Source organism: Fukomys damarensis, unplaced genomic scaffold, assembly GCF_012274545.1.
Source record: "Fukomys damarensis isolate Sample0158 unplaced genomic scaffold, DMR_v1.0_HiC HiC_scaffold_18, whole genome shotgun sequence".
NCBI lineage: Eukaryota > Metazoa > Chordata > Mammalia > Rodentia > Bathyergidae > Fukomys > Fukomys damarensis.
The window spans coordinates 6,199,457-6,212,891 of NW_022900930.1; the positions used below are offsets into that span (position 1 = coordinate 6,199,457).

Here is a 13,435-nt window from a genome sequence, read left to right on the forward strand (position 1 = left end):
CAGCAGGATTGGGATGGAGTTCTTGATTCACACCCATGGAACATTACTGCTGAGTTACAGATCCGCAGCTCTGTCTGCAGAGGCCTCTGGGGCTGCTTTTACTTCTGCATAATTCAAGATATAAAGACTGTTTATTGCCGCTAAACTGTGTGAGAAGACATAGGACAAAGAACTAGCTCTATGCCTTCGTTGTGTTAATTTAGAAAGCATACATTTTCTTTTTATATGGGTGTTTTTTAAAAGAAATTTCTGTTTTATTATTGACTGGACAATCACTGGCCTTCTGAGTTTTCTTCCAAACCACCTGTCCTCTTGATCCATTTGTTTCTTCTAATTTAAGAAATTTTAAGCATAAAATGCAAATTTTCTATTTTATCATGTTATTATAAGATAAAGGACATGATTTTTCTGTGAGAAAACAAGTTGGAGTTGGGTATAAAGAGAGAGTTTGGCTCCATCAACATCAGCTCGGTGTCAAACCTGGCACGAAGCTGCCCTGCTAAACTATGGCTAGGATCTGAATGCAGAGCAGATGTCAGTGCCAACAAAGGAAAGAGACCAATTCCTGCTGGGGGCAATGGGGCTCAGACCGCGAATCACAGATATGAGTTAACAAACAGAGGAATTTTTGTGTGGGGCTAGGGACCAAATCTGGACTTCACACAGGCTAGACATGTGCTCCGCCACTGAGCTACCCTTCCAGCCCAACAAAACAGACAAAATCGGTAGGACTGTAAGTGTGTACACTCCCACCATACGGCACAGTAACCCATATCAATCTCTACTTTCTGTGGTTACTCTTAACCCATGCTCAACTGTGGCTTTAAGTTATGAAATAGAGATTTCCAGAAATACATAATCCTTCCATTTTATACTGCACATTTTTGTGTAAAAATAAACTCATTGCTTCTGCCTTATTCTGCTTGATACATGAGTCATGCACCTGTCCACTGTGTCCATATTCTATACACTACCCACCCACCTGTGGCTTAGCAGCCATCCCAGCTATCTGAGCAACTGTCAAGGTAACCTAGTGCTCATGTTCAAGTGAACCTTACTTTACTCAGTGATGGCTCTGACGTATAAGAACAGTTTGGTTGGCAATCGGGGAATGCCAAGAAGAAGTAAAAAAGTGCTTCCTTTGAAAGGGAAAAGGTAACAAGGTCTTGATTAATAAGGAAAGAAAAAGATCATATGCTGAAGTTTTTAAGATCTATGGTAAAAAAAGACATTATAAGAAAGAGAGACCACAGTTGCATAACGTGTAACAGTATGTTGTTATAATTATTGTATTTTATTATTTATCGTTGCTAATATCTTACTATGGCTAACTTATGAATTAAACTTCATTGTAGGTATGTACGTGTAAAAGAAAAGATAGTATACACAGAATTACATATCCTTGTCATTTGCAGCACCCAGTGGGCATCTTGGAAATTATCTCCCTTGGATAACGGGGGACACCTGCATGCCCTCAGAGTACTCTGCACCCAGGAGATACGGAGATGAGCTAGCTCAGGACAGGCAGGCATGCACTGAACCTGTACTTAGAATGCATTTCTTTATGTGTCATGTAAAGAAGATTTGTCAGGTAGAGCTAAGAGAAAGGACTCTGAAGTCAGGCTGCCTGGATCACATGCCGGCTCAGTTCCTCAATACCTGTGTACCGGAGCAAGCTGCGTAAGCCTTCCACACGTCAGTTTCTTCATGTATAAAACTAGCAGCGATCTACCTCAGGATCAGTTTGGAGGATGCAGCACACAGTGGCTGACACGGAGAACACGCCTGTGTAGCAAGTGTCAGGTGGACAGTGGTTCTGCAATGCACAAACAGGTCGCAACATCCCTAATCTCCTAATCAAAAAATGTGAAATCCTAACTTCACCAAAACGCAAAACCCTTTGAACACCACCAAGATACCAAAAGTAGAAAATTCACGCACAAGTTATAAATATTGGATAAAATTACCTTCAGGCTACAGTGTATAAGTTATAGAAGAAACAAATAAACTTTGCATTTAGAATTTGGTCTCATCCCTAAAATAACTCATTATATATATGCAAATATGCCAAAATACAAAACAGTGCAGTGGACCCTTGACTTAAGAAGTTAATTTGTTCCTGAGGGCTGGTTGTAATTTAATTTGGTCAACTGAAGGCTCAGGTTCCTCTCCACAGCCTTCAAAGTCTCCCTCCTGTACACAGACAGATCTCAGCGTCTTTAAGGAGACACTGGCTTAGGATCTCTCAACTAACCCCACACAGGAAAGGATGTCGTAATGTCCCTCCAGAACTCTTTCTGGTTTTAACCTGAATATAAGACCATCTGGAAGCACAAGTGGCCAGCATTCAGGTTGTAATTCAAGACTTTGGTCTTAAGTTAAAACTGAAATTCCAGTTGCAACCCAGGTTGTTTGTATGTCAGGCTGGTTGTAACTGGAGGTTAAACTGTATCTGAAACATCAAGAGCTTCTGATTTCAAGCATTTGGGATAAAGGATCATTAGGCTGCATGTATTAAATAAATGATTCTATAAGCCATATATACATATTTCTGTATATGCCGAGCTACAAAGGGAGGCTTCCAGAGTCAATATAAGTGAAAATTTGCATAAATTATAAAGTAGTATTCAAGTTTGAGTTTATTATTCTGCCGACTACACAATGGTTGTGTAAATATTTGTCCCCCTAGCCACACACGCTTCCCAGATGCCCAGGTCTATTAGTGTGAGCTACTGGGCGGGGGGAGTAGAGGGAAGGTGCAAGGGATAATTTGCATTTTCTATCCTGAAGGGAATTACACTGAAGAACTGTAACACAGAAGAATGAAAAGTTAAATGGAAGAATTGGAAAAAATATTCAGAGAGAAGATCACACCGTGTCTTGGGCAGTCCACACTGTTATATTAGGTGTTTCTTAGATGGACAGACAAGGGCGTCAGCTGGGACAGGCAGTGAGGAACTGAGAGGCCAGGTGGGTTTAGAGTGGCTTCTCCCAAATCTGTAACCCACAGAGATGGAGGAGCAGGAAGACGCCGCAGCAAGGCCGCGTGAGGGACAGACAGCACCTCCGGTAACTTCCTCAGGGAGTGGACAGAAGCCTGACGGGGTGGGGCCAACTCCAGTGCACGCAGAGCCAAAGGAAAGGGGAGGCAGAGAGGAGCGACTAGGTGCAGCTTTGAAATGTCATCTTCAGTTTTTCCCCTTGGCTTTGAAAAATGTAGTTCTACCTTCCATGCTTCGGGCCTTTCAGAAAAGCAGAACAAGAGCGAAAAGGAAAATTAATACAAATCAGCAAGCTTCAGATGTCTTCTATCCTTTTCTTACTCTTCTAAGGAGGCAGAGTTTTGTAGCTCAGGAAAAACACAGTACATTAATAAGATTTACTCAAGACCCGCATTAGTGATGAGGGTTTGGGGGGTGTGACATTCACTTCTTCAATAACTTGTATTAACCTCATTTCCCCTTCGCGCTATGGTAGCAAATTTGTTTTGAAGGGATGTTTTCAGAGAAGTCATTTATTGGCACTTAATTACCAGTATTTAACCAATTCCACATTCCCTTTTCCTTAGAGTCCATTAGGGTTCCATTACGATATTATACATTCTCGTCAAATGTGGTTTGCTACCAAGGTCCTCATTGTCAGTCTCCCCAAAGCAAAGTTTATCTGGACTATTAGACATTCTCTCTGCTTTGGCTGTACCAGATTAGATTAATTATTTATACCTGAGGCCCATTTACAATTTGGGCACCTCACTTAACATTCTCTAGTGAATTATTAAGAGACTTATTTTTTTTTTAAATAAAATCCTCATTTCATAATCTGTTTGACCGAGGTTAAACACAATAGTCTAGTGATTTTTGTATTAACAGTCTAATGTCATTCGATTCTCTCCTCAGTTTTATGTTGGTGAGCGCATCAGAAAGAAATGAACGTTTTATTAAGAATAAAATCACAGGGAGAAGAGCAAAGAGTGTCGGACCTGAACCCTGCCGGCAGCAGTCGGGGCAGAATTATTAAGACAATGGGAAATCACAGGTCAGGAGTGGAAAAGCTGTGGCACGATGCCACTGTCAGATGTTTGCTATCATTGGAAGCTTTAAAACTTGCGTCATTCCTGTCACAGACAGTAGCAGATACTTCTACCTTCCTTCTACATCATGAATAAAGGCACGGAAAGGGGAAAGCCTTGGAGGCTTTCTAGCTGCCCTGATTCCCAGTCCCCCCAAATATGTTTTTTTTTATATTTCTTTGGTACTGGGTATTGAACTCAGGACTCTGAGCTTGCAAAGTAGGCGGCGGAACCATTGAGCTAAATCCCTAGCCCTTCCCTCCAAATATAGAGAGATGAATGTCTCCAAAATGGCCTTTAGCTCATGGTGAATTGCTCTGTTCCAAAAGCCACTTTCAGATCCTTCTGAGGTTATCCTTAAAACATGGCTCATGAGCTGAAATGGTCAGGGTATTTTGCTAAGAATAATGAAATATGTTCTGCTTGATTTAGGAAAGAAAAGTCTGTTGGAGAATATTAGCAGTGCCCAGAATCTCCAGGAGGGCCAAACAGCCAGGCTAGGCCGACAAGCAGCCAGAAACAATGTCCAAACACACTGGGGAGGAAGGCACATTTGGCAAAGCTCAGGTAGTACAAAATCATGGCACAGGTCACAGACAAGATACTCTGGAGAGGTGCAAACTCTCCAGCTGTCCTGCAGTGCCAGGCACCTCCGTAACCATCTTCTCCCGGGGGAGAATTTCAGCACCAGCACTATCTGGCTTGCTCAATTCTCCATCACATCGTGCACAAGAACAGCTGATTGGCAAGAGCTAAGCACAAAAATGACTAAGCATTCTGGCTTTTCCTGTAGGTAAGTGAGACTTGAAGTGAAATCTCCCAAACATCAGAAAAAAAATATAGCAAACGTCCAAATGCAGTGAGATTAGTGGGGTGTCTTAACACTTCCGGTGTCCACATGGGCATCTGGAGTAGAAACAGGTTTTTTTCCCCCACACTGTCCCATCCAATCCTGTCCTTCTATAGCTCAACTTCTGATACTCATCTGACTCTGGAAAACTTTATCTAACAGAAAATACATTCTCTCATCCTGCTCCGGGGGATCAGCCAATTCCAAGGCTGACTTACTGCTTCGGAGAAAGAGGAGCAGCTCTCCTTACCCACACTGCATCGACTAAGGCCCCTGACCTTGAGTCTTCCAACTGCAGCACCATTCTGACACCTTGAAAAGATAAAAGCAAGCGCACAGCCTGGCAGGCAGTGGCTCAAGGCTAGGATCTGTCTGCTATTTAGCTTTAGGGCCTTAATTCCCAAAGACATTGAATTATTTTGAGCAGGCTGTTTACCTTGATGTGAGCAGAATTAGCCTTAGACACTAAGCCTTTATGGCAAGTTTTATTGTCTGAGGCAAATATAACCTGTTAAGATTTACAGGCTTTATTAATAGCAATAACCATTTTACAGCCAACATCAGTAAATCAGGGTTTATTGAGAACTCTACAATTTTAATCTGTGGGAAACCATTAAAATGTCGGATTTTCATTGGACATAATTTCTAACTTTTATGAAAGATAGATTTTGCATTTAATTGGAGAGTATAAAAAAGTGCAGTGTGGGATAATGAATTGTTTTGAGAAGAGCGAAGTGGTTTTAGCTAAACAAGCGTCAGACACTATAGTTGCTGTCTTTAGTCAGAAGTGCTCCAAGGTTACGGGTGAAAGTAAGGGTGGTGCCAGGGATGTTCTAACACATTCGCCTCTTACGATGAGCTCCTGGACCTTAGAAAAACTGAAAGATCTACACTGTCAGTATTTTGTAAAAACCAGCCATGTATGAAGGGTGATATCATCCCAAGCAGTATCTCACCAACTCTGGGGAAGACTTCAAGTTCACACAACCTCTTTTGAAAAGTATTTAGAAACAGTAATACTAGTCATGAGATACTTGAACTGCAGTAAAGCAAAGAAACACGGATAATCATGATCCCCTACTGATAATCCAACTCACTTCTCCAGGTGATGAAGGGCAAGAGAGGAAGGCGGGAAGATTCTTGGTGTCTGTGTCCTGCAATGTAGTTGGTACTCAAGGGCCTTTGGCAGCGCCCTTCTCCCTCTTAAAGCTGAAAACATGTCAGATGTCACAAGAATTTTCCATTCCTTAAAAAAATTTTTTTCAGGGCTGGGGAGGAAACCCTGGGTCTCGTACATGCTAGAGGCCAGCCCCATACCACTAAAACATTTCCCCAAACTAGGTTTGAAGTCTTAATTTAACTATAACAGGGTCCTACCCCTTTCTCTGAGATTCAAGAGGTTCATGGAGCTTTAAAAACTGGAAAGGAGGAAAAACAACCACCATCACTACTGTCTGCTATTTATTTAGTATTAGAGACTGTGCTCAATGTTTTGCATATTTACATCTTTACCTCACAGTGACCCTACAAGGAAATTATTTCCATTTTTAGATGAAAACCTTGAGGATCAAAAGGTAGCTAGTGAACTGCTGTAGTTAACAGCATGAGGACATCCTAGACGGGGTGTGTGGCAGCGTCTTTTTGACTCCAAAGTGCATGCTCTTTCTTGTCATACCACAACAGCAACCCCTGGTTTTACCATTTCCATCACTCTGAATACATAATTAAAACAGTAACTCTGTGATACAGACAATGCTGTGTATCTATCAGCTGTAACCTGACAGCAGAACCTGACAGATTATAAGATAATTTAGAATCCTCAGAAGCAAGTAATAACCAGTACCTCGATGTTAAGACTTGGAACCTCCAGAACGGTGACAGAAAGTATTTCTGCCACGTGAAGCTCTCAGTTTGTGATAATTTGTTACAGCAGCCCTAGGGAATACACACAGGAAGCACAGTTTGGAAATACTGCAGCAGTGTGGTAGCAGAAAATAAAATTCATCTTCTTCCTGATGCATCTGTATTGTGCTTTCCTTGCCTTTGTTCAACTCTCCCAATATTTTTTCCTCCAGAATCGAATTGTGCCAGTATTTTTAAAAGCCCATTCTTTGCAAGCAGGTGAAAGGACAAGGACGCTGCTTTGCCCCTGGAAGGCAGCCCACTCCTCACAGACTCTGTCCACCAACCCAGGCCCTAGTGGCTGAAAGTCTTTACAACTCCTCATTCCCCTGCAGTGAGCAAAACTGGAGACCAAAATGTTGCACAAAATAAGTCAGACTCAGAAACTTACATAGCGTGTGTTTGGTGCTTTTGGGAAACCTAAATAAACAAAAAACAAAAAGAAAGGAGAGACAACAAGCGAGTGGAAAAGAGACTTTTGGAGACAGGAAAGGAGATGGGGGAGGAAGTCAGGAAGGGGAGAGGAGATAATGGGATTGCAAGTGGTGAAATCTCGCTGTGCGAACACACCCATTTCTCAAAGTGACCTTCCCAGTATTACAAATACATGCTGATAAAAATAAGACCCCTTCATTATCTAGGAAGATGCTTCAATACGTGTGTGTGCGTGTGCGTGGGTGGGTGTCTGCACACATCCATAGGTAGATGTGCATGTTTACACATCCATTAATGCTTTCTGACCAAGTTATACGTTTGCTGTGGTCTATCACCTTACCACACTGCACATCCTTTATTCTTCCTTTCTCTTTCCTTTTTTAATTTCTGTGTTTGAAGAGCAGATGGAAGATGGCCTCTTCATTTTGTATTACCAACTGATGGGAAAAAAAAAAAAAACAAGCAAACCCAACACCCTAATGAACTTTGTCAACTTCACCTGGGGCCAGTCCTAGTTTAACCTCAAATATCCATCAACAGAGCCAAGGAACTACCTTTCAGTCATATTGAAAAACTTTCATGTGAGAAACACTTTTTATATTGATTTTTAGTTGGTAAATAAAATCGTATATATTTAGTATTATAACATTTTAAGCTATGTGTATGTTCTGGAGTGGCTAAATTAGCTAATTTGCCTTACCTCACATACCGGGCAATATTTTTGTGGTTAGAACATATTTTTGCGGTTCACCCCTTCAGATCTCATTTTACATGAGGTCATGCGATTGTCTTTTTGTCCCTGGGATACTTCACTTAACATAATGTTGAGACTAAAGGTTCATCTATATAGTCACAGGTGAAAGGATTTCCTTCTGGTCTGAAATGAATACCATTCATGTACAGATCCACTACATTTTCCTTATCCCTTCATCCACTGATGGACACCTCAGTTAGATTTGTATCTCAGCTACTGAGAATAATGCTGCAAGGCACATGGGAGAACAGCTACCTCTTTGAGGTATTTGTTTCATTTCCATCCCATATACACTCTCTAGTGGGATTGCTGGATTATACGGTAGTTTTATTATTTAATTGTTTGAAGGGCCTCCATACTGAGTTCCATAATGGCTCTACAAACTTACATCCCAGCAATCGTGTACAATGGTCCTATTTCCTCTACATGTTTTCCAACCTTTGTTATCTGTCATCTTTTTGATGACAGCTCTGAGAAGCACTAGTTCAAGTTCTGGGGATGCAGAGATGAACAAGTAAACAAAAACTCCCCTCATTAATTTTCATTTTTGGAGGAAAAGGAAGCAGTGCAAAGCCAGCGTGGCTGTGATAGAGAATAAAGATAGAATACAGAGCAGGCGAAAGGCCTCAGAAGTACAGGTGTGGCCCTTTCACAGTAGCAACCGAAAAACAGAAACACTTAGGAATCAACCTAATGAAAGACATAAAAGACCTTTACACTGAAATCTACAATACTCTGAAAAAGAAGATTGAAAAGGATATCAAAAAATGAAAACGTATCCCTTGTTCTTGGATGGGAAGAATCAATATATTAAAAATGGCCATACTTCCAAAATTGTTACACAGATTTAATGCGATCACAGTCAAAATGCCAAAGGCATATCTCACAGCCCTAGACAAAGCAATCCTCAAATCCATTTGGAAACAGAAGAGACCTAGGATAGCAAAAGCGATTCTGGGCAACAAGGGAAAGGCATCACAATCCCTGACTTGAAATTATACCACACAGCTACATTGATAAAAACAGCATGGTATGGGCAAAAAACTAGGCCCAGGATCAATGGAACAGATTAGAATATGTAGAAATAACTCCAAACACACTCAGCCACCTTATCTTTGACAAAGGTGCCAAACACCCTCACTGGAAAACAGATGGCCTCTTTAATAGTTCTGGAAAAACTGGTCTTCCACATGTCAAAGTTTGGAGCTAGACCATTATTTTTCACTGTGCACTAAACTAAAATCAAAATGGATCAAATATCTCAATATTAAAACAGAAACACTAAATCTGCCAGAAGATAGAGTAGGCAGAACTCTTGAAGACATAGGCATAAGCAAAGAGTTTATGAACAAAACCCCAATCACATAGGAAATAATATCACAAGGAATCACAAACTGGGATCTCATCTTATTAAAAAGCTTTTGCACAGCAAAAGGCCACCAACAGAGTGAAGAGACACCCTAGAGGGGAAAATTTGTGCCAACTGATCCTCAGATGAAAGACAAATATCTAGAAAAACAAAGAACTAAAAAAAAATATCAGACCCCCAAATTTAAAGACCCGGTCCAAACATGGGCATCTAGAATGGACACTTCTCAGATGAAGAAGTAGAAATGGCAAATACATATATGAAACAATGTTCAGTATCACTGGTCATTTGAAAGATGCTAATTAAACAACACTGAGCTTCCATCTTGCTCCAGAAAGAATGGCTACTGTTAAGAAATCTGTAACGAATGCTGGTGGGACTGTGAGGAAAAAGCAACCCTTCTCCACTGTTGGTGGACGTGCAGACTGGTGCAACCACTGTGGAGAGCAGTGTGGAGATTCCTCCAAGCACTAAAACTAAAGGTTCCATTTGACCCTGCTATTTTCTTCTTGGTATTTTCCTGCAAGAATTAAAAGCATCATACCACAGTGATATATGTATCCTTATGTTTAGAGCAGCATAGTTTATAATAGCTGCATCTTGGAAACAGCCCAAATGCCCATCAATGGATGAACAGATAAAGATGTGTTTTTTTTTTAATACAATGGAGTGGTACTCTGTAATAAAGAAGGATAAAATGGGGACATTTGTACGTAAATGGATACACCTTGAGACCATACTCTCAAATGAAATTAATCAAACACGTGTTTAAATATCACATTGTTTCTCTGGTGTGAGAAACCACAAGAGTAAGAACCAACACGTATAACAGATACTGGGAAATAGGAGGAAAATGTTCAAATGGGAAGGAAAACAACAGAAGGAATAGGGAGAAAGGAAGAAAGGGGGGAAAGAAAGCGAGTAAAAACATGGAGACAAAGAGTTTGTAAATAGGGATGGGAAGAAGGGTTGAAGAGAGGAGAGGGCAAAGGAAAACAAGGAAAAAATCAAGATATATCACGTACAAGTACAAATTCCCTATGAGATCATTATGCGTATCTAAAATGTACCAATAAAATGAAATTTTAAAAAGATGCAGAGGTGCGAAGTGGGAAAGAGATATTTTCAACAAAGTGTCCCCACAGCAGGCCTCACTAAGCAGGTGATATTTGATCAAGCCCTAAAATGAGAATGGCAAAGCACTGTAGCGGCCAAAGAAGAAGATTCCAGTAAAGCACAGCCTGTGCAAAGGACCTGCAGCAGGAGAAGTGTTGGTGCCTCTGAAAGAAAAAGAGAACGTGGCTATAGCAGAATTAGGTGTTGAGCAGCAGCAGATGAGAAAACTACCAGCCAGATTGTGTTGGGTCTTAGAAGACACTAAAGGAAAATACCCTGAGTGCTTGATACCTTTGGTACGTAGGTCATTGATGTAAACATCAGTTTTCACGCCTTGAAATGTAAACATTGTGCCAAGTACATATCTAAGCAGCAAATTGGATTCCTAGACCTCTGGAGTGTGCGTTAGGCTCCCATGGGCCAACTGCTGATAAGAAAACATCAGGGTCCTTCCCAGCTCCCTCCTTCACGGCTGCAAATGTTGGCGGCAGTGACCCAGCAAAGGATGGAAGGGAGGCGGGAGTGCGAGGGGCCATTTCACCGAGGGCGTGTGACAGCGGCTGCACGATTCTGTCCATGAACCACTGCTTGTTTGGGATTCTGAGAGCACAGCGGCTGCAGAGCCTGGATCCGCCCCCGGGCTCCCGATCAGCACGATCTTGGGTGCACTTCACGGCGTGCCCAGGAACAGGCCATGCTCTTTGTCGGGAGCAAGTGGGCAACCAAAGGTAATCAGTATTTTTTGTTCCACATTAAATAAAAATCTAAAAATAAGCACCTTCTTTTCTAATCACTTCGCATTACGCAAGGAGCGTTCAGTTTAATTTTCAAGTCCGTTTACCCCATTTCTGTGAGCCATCTGAGCTCTGAATGGTGTCCAGCCAGCATGATTTCTCTCACAACGTGCAAGTGTGCGCTCTGCATTGCCTCTCCCCGCCTCTGCCCTTCCGAATATGAAATCCCATTTCCATTTTCGCTAAAACATAAGGCAAAGGCCTTTTGTCTTCTTCTTACAAAATAAAAAATGATCTTTTCTGCTTCCTCATAGATAAAACACAGCTACAAAGAGTTTCTTTGCTTCCCATAAGAAGAACCACAGCTGGACCATCTTCTGCTCAACTCAGGCCAAAGTGTGCAGATTTATAGAAATTTTATTCTATTAATTACCCATTCACTTTTAGCTTTCCCCTAACTATGACAATAGCAGTTGGTACGATCACCTTTTAAAGTCACTGAAAGACTTAAAAAGACTTTGCTACCACCACGGTGCACTGTTCATTATAACCACACTTGAGTAGAGTGGAAGGAGAAAGTTCTAGACGATACACCAGGAGCAGAGATAATCCACGGTGATTCTGGCTTCTGGGAGCCACACTGTGAAGGAAGGAAAGTGATCAAAGACCCACGGCTTAGCCGCACTTTCTGTCCAACACCAGCCCACTGCTGACGTAACAGTCGCTCAGTGGATGGTGCGTCTTAATGAGGAGTGAACGATGAATTAATTTTTCAGCAGTGGCCCTCGTGGCTGGAGACTCACCTCTTTTTCTGAGCACACTTTCATGCTAGACTGCCAGATAAGGCTGAAATCGTTAATAGGCCAATGGGTGGACGAAAAACTTGACTGAGGACACAGGTGACGACACCCGTATCTCCTGAGGTCCCCAGCGCAAGAGCACCGAGCCAATGCTACTCAGCCTGCCACGTTTGAGTTTTGTGTCAAGAAATTGGATGGGAGGCAATCCTTTCTCTAGTTTTAACTTTTACAACTTTTTCATCACTTCTAGCAATGGGCAAGCATGTCCAGCAACAAGAAAACGAGATGCAGGCCCACTGCCACTTCGCCATGGCCTCGCAGGACTCTGGCCTCCCTCTTGAGCCCCGGCCCATCTTCTCATGCCAGTGGGATGGAGTCTGTCTTACCTCTGCAGCAGGGACTCCCTCGGGCGGGCGGCAGTGCAGCACGATCATGCCCTCGATGGGGACCTCCCTTCCTTGTGGGTCTTGCTCAAAGTTTTTCCGTAAATCTGCAAAGAAGTTTGAAATATATGACACTCTGTTCTGGTGCTGGTAATATTCATACCTGGACCAAATGAAACAACAAGCTTCACGTCACAACCTAAGTGCCCAAAAGCAAATAGCTTGGTCAGGAATTCCAGAGTAAGAGTCATTTTTACATCATTCATAAACATATAGGAACTACACCACAACAAAAGTGTTCCTAATGCTCTTTATCAATGGGAAGAACAAAATAGATTGCTAAGGGAGCAGGAAAAAAGCCCTGATCATTTCACCTGTCTTGCTAGCATTATCTGTTTAGCATCTGATGAAGCACACAGCCCAATAAATTGTCACCTACAGCCATTATGCAGTTGAGATGCACAGAATATTTTTTATTAACTAAAGAATGCTTTATTAATCTATAACCTCTGTCATTCCCTTAAACCTCCAGGGGACTTGAGAAGATGGTAATAGAATGAGATTACCTGTGAGTCTTTTATTTGTAACCAGAGAGAAGAACAACATTCGTCCACTGTCATTCCCTTAAACCTCCAGGGGACTTGAGAAGATGGTAATAGAATGAGATTACCTGTGAGTCTTTTATTTGTAACCAGAGAGAAGAACAACATTCGTCCACTGTCATTCCCTTAAACCTCCAGGGGACTTGAGAAGATGGTAATAGAATGAGATTACCTGTGAGTCTTTTATTTGTAACCAGAGAGAAGAACAACATTCGTCCACTGTCATTCCCTTAAACCTCCAGGGGACTTGAGAAGATGGTAATAGAATGAGATTACCTGTGAGTCTTTTATTTGTAACCAGAGAGAAGAACAACATTCGTCCACTGTCATTCCCTTAAACCTCCAGGGGACTTGAGAAGATGGTAATAGAATGAGATTACCTGTGAGTCTTTTATTTGTAACCAGAGAGAAGAACAACATT

The 13,435-nt window shown here is 41.7% G+C and overlaps 1 protein-coding gene across 1 annotated transcript in view; it reads right to left on the reverse strand.

Moving 5' to 3' along the window:
* Unc5d (unc-5 netrin receptor D) overlaps positions 1-13,435 on the reverse strand; it is a 222,611-nt gene that overhangs the window by 166,681 nt on the left and 42,495 nt on the right. Inside the window, exon 4 of the mRNA XM_033765579.1 lies at positions 12,416-12,519. Coding sequence (XP_033621470.1) covers positions 12,416-12,519 — 104 coding nt within the window. The remainder of the gene's footprint in view (positions 1-12,415; positions 12,520-13,435) is intronic.